The following is a 12,240-nucleotide window of genomic DNA, read 5'->3' as shown; positions in this document are numbered from 1 at the left end:
AGTATGGAGGTTCCTTAAAAAACTAAAAATAGAATTACCGTATGACCCAGCAATCCCACTACTGGGCATGTACCCAGAGAAAACCATAATTCAAAAAGACACATGCACCCCAATGTTCATTGCAGCACTATTTATAATAGCCAGGTCATGGAAGCAACCTAAATGCCCATTGACAGACGAATGGATAAAGAAGTTGTGGTACATATATACAATGGAATATTACTCAGCCATAATAAGGAACAAAATTGGGTCATTTGTAGAGACATGGATGGATCTAGAGACTGTCATACAGAGTGAAGTTTAAGTGTAAGTCAGAAAGAGAAAAACAAATATCGTATATTAACGCATATATGTGGAACCTAGAAAAATGGTACAGATGAACCGGTTTGTAGGGCTGAAATTGAGACACAGATATAGAGAACAAATGTATGGACACCAATGGGGGAAAGTGGCTGGTGGGGGGAGGGGGGTGGTGTGATGAATTGGGATATTGGGACTGACATATATACACTAATATGTATAAAATGGATAACTAATAAGAACCTGCTGTATAAAGAAATTAAAAAATAAAAATAAAAAAATAAAAATAAAAAAAAGAAATTATCTAACATAACCTCCTGTCCTCTTTTTTTTTTTTTTTTTTTCCCGCGGTACACAGGCCTATCACTGTTGTGGCTTATCCCGTTGAGGAGCACAGGCTCCGGATGCGCAGGCTCAGCGGCCATGGCTCACAGGCCAAGCCGCTCCGCGACACGTGGGATCCCCCTGGAATGGGGCACGAACCCACATCCCCTGCATTGGCAGGCGGACTCTCAACCACTGCGCCACCAGGGAAGCCCATCCTGTCCTCTTTTTTAGGAATCCTGTGTCACAGCTCATATCATACTGACAGGATTTGGTTGGTTCTGTTACTGTCTCTTATCCAGAAAGGTAAGCTTCATCAGTGAAGGGATAAATATCCCTTATTTATTTTGTTATCCTCAATTTATAACTGAATGTTTGGCACACTGCAGGTACTCATTATTTATAAGTGCTTTCTTGATCAACCCAGAATCAGGCATTTTAGTAGGGCGAAATGAACACTGGAATAAGAATCAAAAAACCTAGATTCTACTTTCAGATTTGCCACAGTTAGCTGCGACATAATATTTCTACTCCTCAATTTCTTAATTTGGCAAATTAGATGTGTACCATTCGCTTTCTAAGATCTCTTTTAATTGTAAAACTCAATATGAATTTTAATGCCAACCCCTTTATTTTATATCACAATCCTCCAAATATTTAAAAGACATGCAGTGTATACTTTGTTTTCTAACCACCAGTTTTTTCAGGTTTGGTGGGGAAAGGGATGGGTAGATGCGGATTGTTTTTAGATTTTAGATCTGTATCCTTCAGATAGTTTTTTACTGGCAATTCTAGTTTGGCATTTTCTTTTGTAATGCTCAGGACAATGCTCAGAATACTTTAGCTGCTCTCCGACTAGGGCAGAATGAAATAGGACTTTTACGAGAAATAGATTAGACTTCCATTAGTGCAGTTTAACATGTCTTATGGGGTTTTAGCACTCCCATTATACCTGCTGCTGCTTACCACTATATTTTTAATTATCGAAACTGCTTAGACTCTTTATTCTTCTTAAATCCTGTTGCCTCTACAGCTTTAATACGTGCCCTTGAATAAGATGTAAGGCTGTGCCAGTAAAGACCTGCCACCTTCCTATAAAATAGAAAGAAACTGGGATAGAGAGAGAAAAAGACTTCCAGGACATAAAGATCCCAGACAGGACTGCTAACATGCTAAAATATGAACACAGCACGTATTTGTTTTCTTTACCACTGTATCCCCAGCACCAAGAACAATGCCTGGGGCAAGAGAGATGCTCCCAAAATATTTGTTGAGTGGAGAGTGCTGAGAAACCATACCCTGAGGGTCCTTTCCATCCTAGTCCCTCCCAACTGTTGACTGAGCTCCACCAGTGACGGAAGAGTCCCCAGGTATCCCCCAGGCAGCTCCCAGCCTGACACAGATTCAGAATAAAGTGACACCAGACACACACCTCCTCGTTCTAGGCAAGTCTTTGGAAATCGTTACATTACTGGGTTTCACTTCAATATGTATCTGATTGTGAACAGAGGTATTAAAGATGTCATATGACAAAACAAGTTAAAAGTTTACTTTCCAAAATTAGGACCCATAGAGAGAAACTAATGATAGAGGATATTTAAGAGAATATGGGAGTCTGATCTTCAGGATAGGCCAAGTCAAGTTTTCTTTTTCTACCTTTGTTTCCTGTCCACTGGGTCTGAAGCACTTCTTGACATTAACATGAATACCAGACACAGAGAGACCTCAAAAAATGTGCGTTTCAGCCCAAATCACTTCCCGTGTAGGCAGCCCTTCTGAGAAAGGTTCCTCCACGTTCTGTTATTTTTGCTAAGGCTGCTCAGAGGCCATCATGGGTCTCTAACATCTAAAATATCTAACTCTTAGACGTGATCGCTCTTACAAAATACGCCTATATAAATATAAGCAAATAATACTGAAAATAAAAAAACACAAAAATTAAAAAAAAACAGAACTTTCTCTCAATTACATACAAACTTTACCTAAATAAGAAGCAAGAGGTTCATTCTTTTTGGTAGACTCAACATTAAAGGTCGTGTTTTGGGGAATTAGGATTTGATTAGCCTTCTGCATGACAACTGTTCCGTTCCAGTCATAGGCTCCTACCGCTCCAAGCATGACCCAGTCCTTATATCCAAATAGAGAAAACAATGATGTTTAACAAAAATAGTAAGAGCAAACACTTACATAGCATTAACAATATGTTAAGTACTGTTCAAAGTGCTTTACATATATTAAATCATAAAATCGTCACTATAATCCATTGGGCTAGATGCCATTATTACCACTTCTTTTACAGAAGAAACTGAGGCAGAGTAAGTAAATTTCCCTAGGTCATACAGTACAATTACACACTGAAATGTCAATATTCTTGTGCAGGGACCACGGTACCATTTCTTCCATCAAATACAAAGGATATATTTTCTAATCTTGCCTTTCTGCTTTATGGCTGCTAAGAAGACTGGGTCTTGAACATGGAATTCTAGCAAGACCCTTGAATACTTTGACACCAAGAAAAAGACACATTCCATATCTTTAACAAATATGTTAAATATTTTATTTAGTTAGATGTATAATTATAGAAGGCAGACCTCAAACTGTCTGATTCACAATTATTAGTACCATGTAGTGAGCTGTGTATGATAACATGCTTTCCTAATAAGAAGCCTGTGAAATGCTGTTTCCTATTTGGATTAGAAACAACATGGTCTGAATAACTGCTCATGCCATGAGCTGCAAGTTGCACCTGTAATGCTGATGTCTGGGTGTTGGCTTTGGGAAAGGAAACCTCAAAAAAAAAAAAAATGTTTTCTACCAAGTGGTCAATGTACCTGTGAATAATGAGCACTGAAGCCGGTCTGAGACATTTCCATCTCAAAAGAAGCTGCCGACTGGTCAGCTGTAGCTGTAACAGAGGAGAATTGCCTTTAGCACACTGCTGATTTGCAGAAGACAGAGACCTAGTACAGTCTGTGGTCTTGACCGACCAGAACTTCTAGCATCTTTAGGGCATTTTCAGCCACACATTTCTCAACTCAAAATTCCTAGGTAGGGCTGGGTGGAGGACAGAGAGGGTTGGAAGGGCTGTGTCTCACATTCCTGACTGTTAGTTTCCCCACCCTGGCTGGAGGAGTTGAATTCATCCTTCTGTTCTTATACTCTAGCACTCTTACAGATCCTATGGTGGAGCTTTGGATCTACGTGGCTGAAAGCTCTGTGTCTCACCCTTATGCCCTGGGAATCCTCCTGAGGTTAGGCTAAACTTACCTGATATGTCACAGGGATAATAACATTTGATTCACATATTTAAAGAGGTTTCTTGATTCTACCAGCATCACCTGCATTTCCTGCCCTATATCATCTCAGAATTCCATTGTGTGATAAAGGGTTTAGGGATTCTCGGTTGGTATTTGCTCTAATTTCTGGCTGTGGGTGTCACTCACAGATCAGGAGGGGACTTTCTGACAGGGCTCCAGGCCACATGCCCTTCAATCACACATTTTTTTTTTTTTTTTTTTAAAGATCCTGTGCCCATTTTGAAGCTTTTACTGAAACACAGAAATAATTCAGAGCATTCTATGGGAGTGTGCTGCTCTCAGAATATTCACCAAGCCAAAGCCACAGCCTCCTAAGGGGATTAAGGGAATGTTGGTTAATTTGCTTTCAGGAGGGAGTTACTGATTTATTTGGCCTTGCTGATAAGTTAAAAATAGCACATTATTTTTTAAAAGTCAAACTACTCTTTCACTGAGGCATGAGAACAAGCAAATTTGTGAAACCAAACTTATTTACTAGTTATTTACCTGCATAAATTTGTTAACAAATACATCAGTAATTGCTTTTTTATAGGACTAGATTAAATGGGGAAATCAATCAAGAATTCAACTATATCATTTTAATCTCAATACAAATTGCCCTCTAATTTAAATGACTGAGATGCACTTTAACTTTAATTTGAACCTTTATTTTAGGCCCACAATGGTGTAAGGTGCTTTCTCATTTATCTCTGCAAGATCAGTTATAAGAATGCAGTAGCGAAGACCTACATAGTTCCAGCACCTTCCCCTGCCGCTGTTCTGAGAACAGAGAGAAGGAAGCTCTGTGAAATTCTGCCTGCTGAATTGGCATCCTGGCAAAGCACACTGTACATGCTGGAACTTCTTAATGTCAGCTCCTCCCTGGACTTGTTCATGGGTGTTGCAATATCTACTCTGACCACTATGCAGCTTCTGGTTAGGAATTTCAGCATTTTTCCCAGTGCTTGATGGGAAAGGGAGACATTAGTTTCCTGATTTTATGGGCAAATAGCTGGTACGCTCACCTCACTAGGTGGCACTGTCCTTCGGCACGCATGGTTTTCACAATTGCTGCTAGTTGTCATCTAAAGATAAATGTTGATAGGAAATGGAGATTTCCAAAGTAACAAGGAAATGAAGCCCTTTTGGATCTCATTGTGAAAAAAGTCAGAAATAGGCTAGTAAAAACACTGCTTTTGGTTAGCCCTGAAAGTGCAGCAGTGAAGATATGGGAGACATTTTTAATCTGTGGAGTTCCTCATAAAATGATTTTGTTTTTAAATATGGAGACACTTCTTGGGTATGTAGGCACTTCAATGTATAACCTTTAACTCATGGTGTAGTTAGGTTAGAAAGAATCTGAAAATGTCATTTAAGGCAAATTGATCCCTCCTCCACCTGATAGCTGTTACAGGATTCATTTCTACAAGTCTTAGGTTATATTTACTTGCTTACTTAAGATGAGATTTAGAAATGAAATAGAGACACAGATGTAAGCAACAAATGTATGGACACCAAGGGGAGACTGAGAAGGTGCTTGTAAATTGCTATGTTTAAGATGAAAAACAACAGTCCTCAGTGTGTCCTGTCTTCACAAGGACAGAGTCAACAGGATGCAGACAGAGCAGAGGAGCAGAACTGTCTGGTGGTTTCTCATCCTAGGTTCAGAAAAAAAGGCACGTTCTCTGAGTCTCCAGATTATCAGAGAATATGGGAAGAGGCTTTTTCAGTTTGCCTGGCATAACAATTCTGAAGACTTCTTTTTTTGTCAGGGAAGATCTAGTTCCAAAGTACATTGTTCCTTGACATTATCTACCTAAGGCAGAGGAGGGGATGCCATGACGCTGTTGAAAAATCAAAGAAAAAATTTACAAAGAAGTAACATGACTCAGACAAATATAGTGAACCAATGTTTCACTGCCATGGGTCTTGAGGCAGAGTTCCACGAAGACCTTTAAAATGGACAAGGAGCAAAATAGGAGAAAATAAATGAACAAAGAAGTTATTATACAAGAACTGCCCCACAGAAGCCCAAAATGAAAAACAAAGGCAAAAACAAAAACAAAACTTGAGTTAGCGTCTCCATTTTCTAAACTGGTGTCACATAAAAGGAATAAAACACATGGGCACATTTTTGTTCTTGTGTGTCTACATTGACCACTGTCTTCATCTGGCCCTCACATCAGTACTGCTGGGTCCTTACAAAGAGAGCTGCCAGCAGACACAGTGCTATGTGAAATAGCCATCTCAATGACACATTTATATAAAAGGACATTGTTCCATGGTGGCTATTGTACACAGTAAAAACGCATTAGCCACGTGGTAGAAATAAATACCAAAACCAATTACGTTGAGTTTGAATTGCAGAGAGAATATTCAGGCTTATGAGAACTAGTCATACCTTCCAGGGCAAAGATTCTTTCTCCCAGAGCTTCAACAATAGTGACTAGTGCCAATTCATCAGAGACGTTAAAGAAATGCTTTTCAGTGGGTTCACTCGCAATTGATTTTATTTCCTCCACAAATTTTTCAGTGCTTAAATTTCCTCGATTATAGCTGCCAAGAATCTAAGACGACAAAAACAGCAAGAATATCTTTTAAATTCTATATGTTAAACAAGAATCTCAAGCATTTTGTCAATAAGCAAGAGAGTGTATAGTACTGTGGCATAATGAAATTTTTATGTACTTCCACATTCTTAGAAGGGTAATTTTCAGAATCTGTAGATTCTCTAATATTAACTGTTATATTCTATAATTGCTGTAGGAAAATATAAAGGGCATCTTGTATGTTTGCAAAAGTTTCTTCTCTGGCATTCCTGTGTCCCTGTTTATCAACAGCTGTATCTTTAAAGTCTGATAGTTCAAAAGTAATATTACAGTTTCTGAGTGTTTCTGATATTATTCCAGTCAGTGACATCACCATTTGCTGGCAAAAGCAATTAGCCAGTGAATTGCTTGATCTCAAATAGGCAGTACTTCCTGAAACTCTTACCAAGGGGGAAGTCAGACACGTATATTTTTTAAACAGATGTTGGACTAAGTAGTAATCTAACTTGGCAATTTAGAAAATAAACAATTGGGACATTCCTGTCTGAAACAAAATGCTCAAGACAGGGACATTCTTTTATTTATTTATTTTATTTTTTTTTGTGGTATGCGGGCCTTCCTCTGTTGTGGCCTCTCCCGTTGCGGAGCACAGGCTCCGGACGCGCAGGCTCAGTGGCCATGGCCCACGGGCCCAGCCGCTCCGCGGCACGTGGGATCCTCCCATACCGGGGCGCGAACCCGGTTCCCCTGCATCGGCAGGCGGACGCACAACCACTGCGCCACCAGGAAAGCCCAGGGACATTCTTTTAAATAGAGAAGAGAGAGAGGCAGGAATTATCTACTATAGTTAACCATAATTATTTAGAGTTTCTAGTGGGTTTTCTCAAACATTTAGTTTTAAATTTCTTAAAGTAAGGTTTATTGAGATATAATTTATATACAATAAAATTCACCCTCTTTAGATGTACAATTCTATGAATTTTGACAAACCTACACAGTTGTGTTACTAACACATCAAGATTAGACTATTTCCATGACCCCAAAGAGTTCCCTCCTGCCCCTTTGTAGTCAGTCTCCTCTTCCCTCTAACTCCTTGCAAACACTGATCTACTTTCTGTCCTTATAGCTTTGCTTTTCCTAGAATGTTAAATTTAAGGAATCAAATAGCATGTCGTCTTTTGTGTCTGGCTTCTTTCACTTTGCATAATGCTTTCAAGAGTTATCCGTGCTGTCACATGTATCAGTAATTCAGTCTTTTTTATTGTTGAGTAGGACTCTACTATATAGAAGCACAATTCATTTGTTGAGGACATTTGGGTTGTTTTCAGTTTCAAGTGATAATGAATAAAGCTGCTGTAAGTTTTTGCACTTAGGTTTATGTTTTATTTTTTCTTGAGTAAAGACCTAGGAATGAGAGTGCTGGGTTCTATAGTAAGTGTATGTTTAACTGAGTAAGAAACTGCCAAAATGTTTAACAGAATAACTGTTCCATTTTGCTATATTACCTTTCCGACCAGCGATGTGTGAGAGACCCAGTTGCTTTGCATCCTTGACAGCACTTGGTATTATCAGTTTTTTTCTTTCTTTCAGTTTTAGCAATTCTATCGGTGTGTAGTGGTATCTCATTTAATTTACATTTCCCTAATGACTAATGGTATTGAGACCTGCTTATTTGCCATAGTATTTCCTTTTTTGGTGTGGTGTCTGTTCAGATCTTTTTTTTCTTTCTTTTTTTTTTTTATTGTTCAGATCTTTTGCCAATTTTTAAGAAAATGGATTGTTTGTTTTCCTCTTATTTAGTTGTGAGATTTTGTATATAGTGGGTTGGCTATAAAGTTTGTTCGGTTTTAAGTAAAAAAAAAAAGACAAATTTTTCATTTTCACCAAAAATTTTATTGAACAATGTATTCACTAACTGAATGAACTTTTTGGCCAACCCAATATTCTGGATACAAATCCTTTATGTGTTTTGTAAATATTTTCTCCCAGTCTATATATTGGCTTTTCCTTTTGTTACAGGATCATTTGAAGAGTAGAAGTTTTTAATTTTGATGAAGTCCAACTAATTTTTTTTATGTTGCATTTTTTTCTTCTGAAAAATTTAGTTGTTAATGTAAATATTTCTTAATATTTAGAAATGTATATAAATATGAAAATGTTCAAGTAAATGAAAAAAATCTTTTAAAAATAATATGTAGGGCTTCCTTGGTGGCACAGTGGTTAAGAATCCACCTGCCAATTCAGGGAACACGGGTTCGAGCCCTGGTCTGGGAAGATCTTACATACCGCAGAGAAACTAAGCCTGAGTGCCACAACTACTGAGCCTGCGCTCTAGAGCCCGCAAGCCACAACTACTGAAGCCTGCGTGCCTAGAGCCCATGCTCCGCAACAAGAGAAGCCAGTGCAACGAGAAGCCCGCGCACTGCAATGAAGAGTAGCCCCCACTCGCTGCAACTAAAGAAAGCCCAAGTGCAGCAATAAAGACACAACGCAGCCAAAAAGAAGTTAAATAAATAAATAAATAATAAAAATAATATGTAAATTAAAAATGCAAAAAATTAAAAAAACCCAACACAGTGGGTAGATAGGACATTTCTATTGTTTTAATTGTATAAAAATGGTATTAAGAAAATGGCACTATGGACATTAAGAAAAAATGGGAAGAATTTTTAAGAAAAAATTTGGAAGAATTTGTACCATAATTTACTATTTTTCATCTCTATTAGATTGTTTCCTTCTTATTTTTGCTTTAATGTATTTTATAAGTGTTTTTTACAATGAAAACATTACTTTTGTAATAAGATAGAAAAATTTAGCCTCTACCTCATTGCAAGTGTTACCTGAAGATTATTACCTGGGTTTTTACATTTTTTTTAATCGGCACTTATAGCGCCATTATTTATAACAACCCAAACTGGAAACAACCCAAATGTCCATAATCAGTATAGAACAAATTGTGGTATAGTCATACAATAGATAATAATGATAATAAGAGAATGGATCACCAATACAGAAAATATCATGTATAATCATTATGTTGAGTGACAAGCTAAACACAAAAGAGTACATACTGGATGATTTCATTTATATAAAATAGAATAGGAAACTTAAGCTATGATGGTATAAATTACATCAGTGGTTGCTATGGAAGGTGAATATTAAAAGTGAAAGAAAGTACAAGGGAAATTTCTGTGTTTTATAGAAATATTCTATATCTTAATTGCGGTGTCAGTTATGTGGATGTATACAAGTGTCAAAACTCATCAGATTGTTCACTTTGTGCACAGTGTTCACAACGAAATTTTGCACTGTTTCATCAATTTTGAAAAATTGAATAAACTATAATGCTATGCAACAATATGGATGAATCTTTACAATATAATATTAAGTTTTAAAAGTTTTGAAATATTGTATACAGCAGGAAACCCTTTTTATAAAGTTAAAAACAAGTAAACCTTTTAAAATTAATTTTTTCAGATATGTACAGCTACCAAAGGACTATTTAGAAAAAGAGAGCAAGACATGATGAATATAGGATTTGGGCTGATGGTTACCAGGTGGAGGAAGGCAGGTGGTGAATGTGGTCGGATGTAAGTTGTCAGAGGACCAAGCTAGCTCTCATTTTGGGTAGTACATCATGGATGCTTATAATGCTATTACGGTAAGTATGCAGGTACAATTATAAACACAGAAACAAACAAAGTGGGCCATGCTTCAACAATGATAAGAAACTCTCCTGAACCAAGGATCATGATTAATTGAATTCTGTGCTTCTGGAATCCAAAAAGCAAAGATAAGACCGTGAACTCTGTGCTATTGCTTGATTTTTTACAATATCTGACTTCTTGGGGAGAAGAATCATGACCTCCAATGACCACAAAGATACTAGACTTTTCTAGCTCTACTTTGCATTTTTAAATAATAGTCATAGATTTGTCTGGCATCATTAACAACAGAGACCTCTATGGTGCTTTCAAAGTCCTGTTGGCAAAGAAGAACTGAAAGAGTCCCCAACCACAGTTCTGCATGGAGGACTGGCTGGATCTTGGACACGTGGGCAGGTGGGCGCAGGCAGAGGCATCAGTGCTGGTCCTCTGGGTCTTCTGGCCGCCCAGCCCTGTCCCCCTCTCCTCTGAGCACATGGGTCCCCCCAACTCCCCTCGGCTGCCTGCTCTCAGCTTCTACACGTATTTTTTAATGTTAGATTTAGAATGGTAGATTTAAAAACTGACATTTTTATTAAGATGGGTACAGATTTTCACTTGCAGAACGACAGTAACTAAAATTATTGTTTTCAGTGTTGTTGTTTATGACCTACAACATACTTATTTGTATCATAAAACACATAATGGTTTAAGATCAACAACTGAATCGCTATAATGTACGCTAGATGTTAATGTGACAAAAGGAGCTGGGCACCAAGTAGTCAAGCAGCAAGTGCATTGGTTCTCAAATTTTCCTTCCTAGTGAGAAGGGGGTGGGGGATTTATTCCTGGCTCCTTCCCCTTGCTGGAGGAGCCCAGAGGAAGTACTGCAGCATCTGAACCCCTTCCTAAGCTCCAGGACCACAGCGGAGTCACTCCAGTGCCCTTGTCAGTTTCGTAGCTCCTACATCTGTAAAACGTTCTTAGAGGCAAAATGTCTCACTGTATGCGACTAACTTTGAGCTGCTTTGAAGAAAGCGCACTATTTAGGAAAGCTAGAGGTGGCTCTAAGACAATTGGCACACTGTTTGGGGAGCTTTTTTGATTTTTGAAATTACTCTCAACTACTACGTCCAGATTTATGTAGGAAGATCTATACCAGCAGCTTACAAATCGAACTAGAACACAAAAACTTAGCTCTTGTTTATCTGGCTGAAAAGCAAATGCCAAACATCAGAAGTGGTTTATATTTGAACAGAGGCCACTAGTGCTTTTCCCAGTTTAGCTGCTTGAGGGGTAAGAGAATTAATGGAATGGTAGTAGAGAATTGTCCAAATAGAGAGGGAAAACCCAAGGGCCACTTGCTCTTATTACATTGAACAAATCCTCTCTCATTTAAAAACAATTAAGATGCTCTTCCTATAGTTGGGTATCTCACCATAGCTGGATGTACATGCCCTAGACTAAGGATGGAAAAGGCAGTCTCCAAGCTCTAGAGTCTCCACCCATCCATGGTGTGGGTTTCAGGATCACTGGGGCCTTGCTCAACACCTCACTCTCTGCTTGGTCTTCTCCTCTGGACACACTGGCAGACTCCTCTTTTGTCAGCAGTTTTGCTATGCATGGATTTCTTTTAGATTTATACAAATTCTGTATGGTGTGAAGCCTTCTGACTCCCCATTGATTTACCTAATTTATTCTGTAAGTTATATATATGACATCCTGGGCTGAAAAGTCACTGTTTTTCCTCCTTGGTTCCTATTAACCATATTCTAGATTCACTATTGAATTGACATGTTAACTTCCATTTCACTTACAAGTTGATGTAGTTGAAAATACACAAAAATTGTAAAGACTCCTGGACTATGCGTAATTTAGGTTCTTAACTGTGATGTAAACGTTGTCAGATATTTAGTGCTCTATGTCACAGGACAGAGACAAATGGGTAAAGTTCAATGGGGAAGATGCCCAAGTGACACACTTAATAAAAGTAAAATGTATAAATGTAATATGGGAGCATATATTTAGAAGAAACTATAAGAGAAAAGAATTCCCTGGAATTACTATGACTTGCATCCAGTTTGAACTATTTTGCATCACAGAATGAAAATGAAAACAGGGAGAAAT

At 38.1% G+C, this 12,240-nt stretch overlaps 1 protein-coding gene across 6 annotated transcripts in view; it reads right to left on the bottom strand.

Annotated features, from left to right (window-relative positions):
- The window catches only part of ITGA1 (integrin subunit alpha 1), a 168,992-nt gene that overhangs the window by 59,329 nt on the left and 97,423 nt on the right, over positions 1-12,240 (bottom strand). For all 6 annotated transcript variants that reach the window (XR_008618050.1, XM_055086552.1, XM_055086550.1 and 3 more), the window contains 3 exons: positions 6,322-6,487; positions 3,456-3,529; positions 2,607-2,751 (listed from right to left, as the gene is read on the bottom strand). Coding sequence is in view for 5 of the 6 variants with exons in the window: in XM_055086552.1 (XP_054942527.1) it covers positions 2,607-2,751; positions 3,456-3,529; positions 6,322-6,487 (385 nt within the window). In the remaining variant the exon portion in view is untranslated. The remainder of the gene's footprint in view (positions 1-2,606; positions 2,752-3,455; positions 3,530-6,321; positions 6,488-12,240) is intronic.

The sequence above is a fragment of the Physeter macrocephalus genome, chromosome 8 (assembly GCF_002837175.3).
Source record: "Physeter macrocephalus isolate SW-GA chromosome 8, ASM283717v5, whole genome shotgun sequence".
Lineage (NCBI taxonomy): Eukaryota > Metazoa > Chordata > Mammalia > Artiodactyla > Physeteridae > Physeter > Physeter macrocephalus.
The sequence above is the reverse complement of the archived record's forward strand: the minus strand, read 5'-3'. Positions and strand labels throughout refer to the sequence as shown.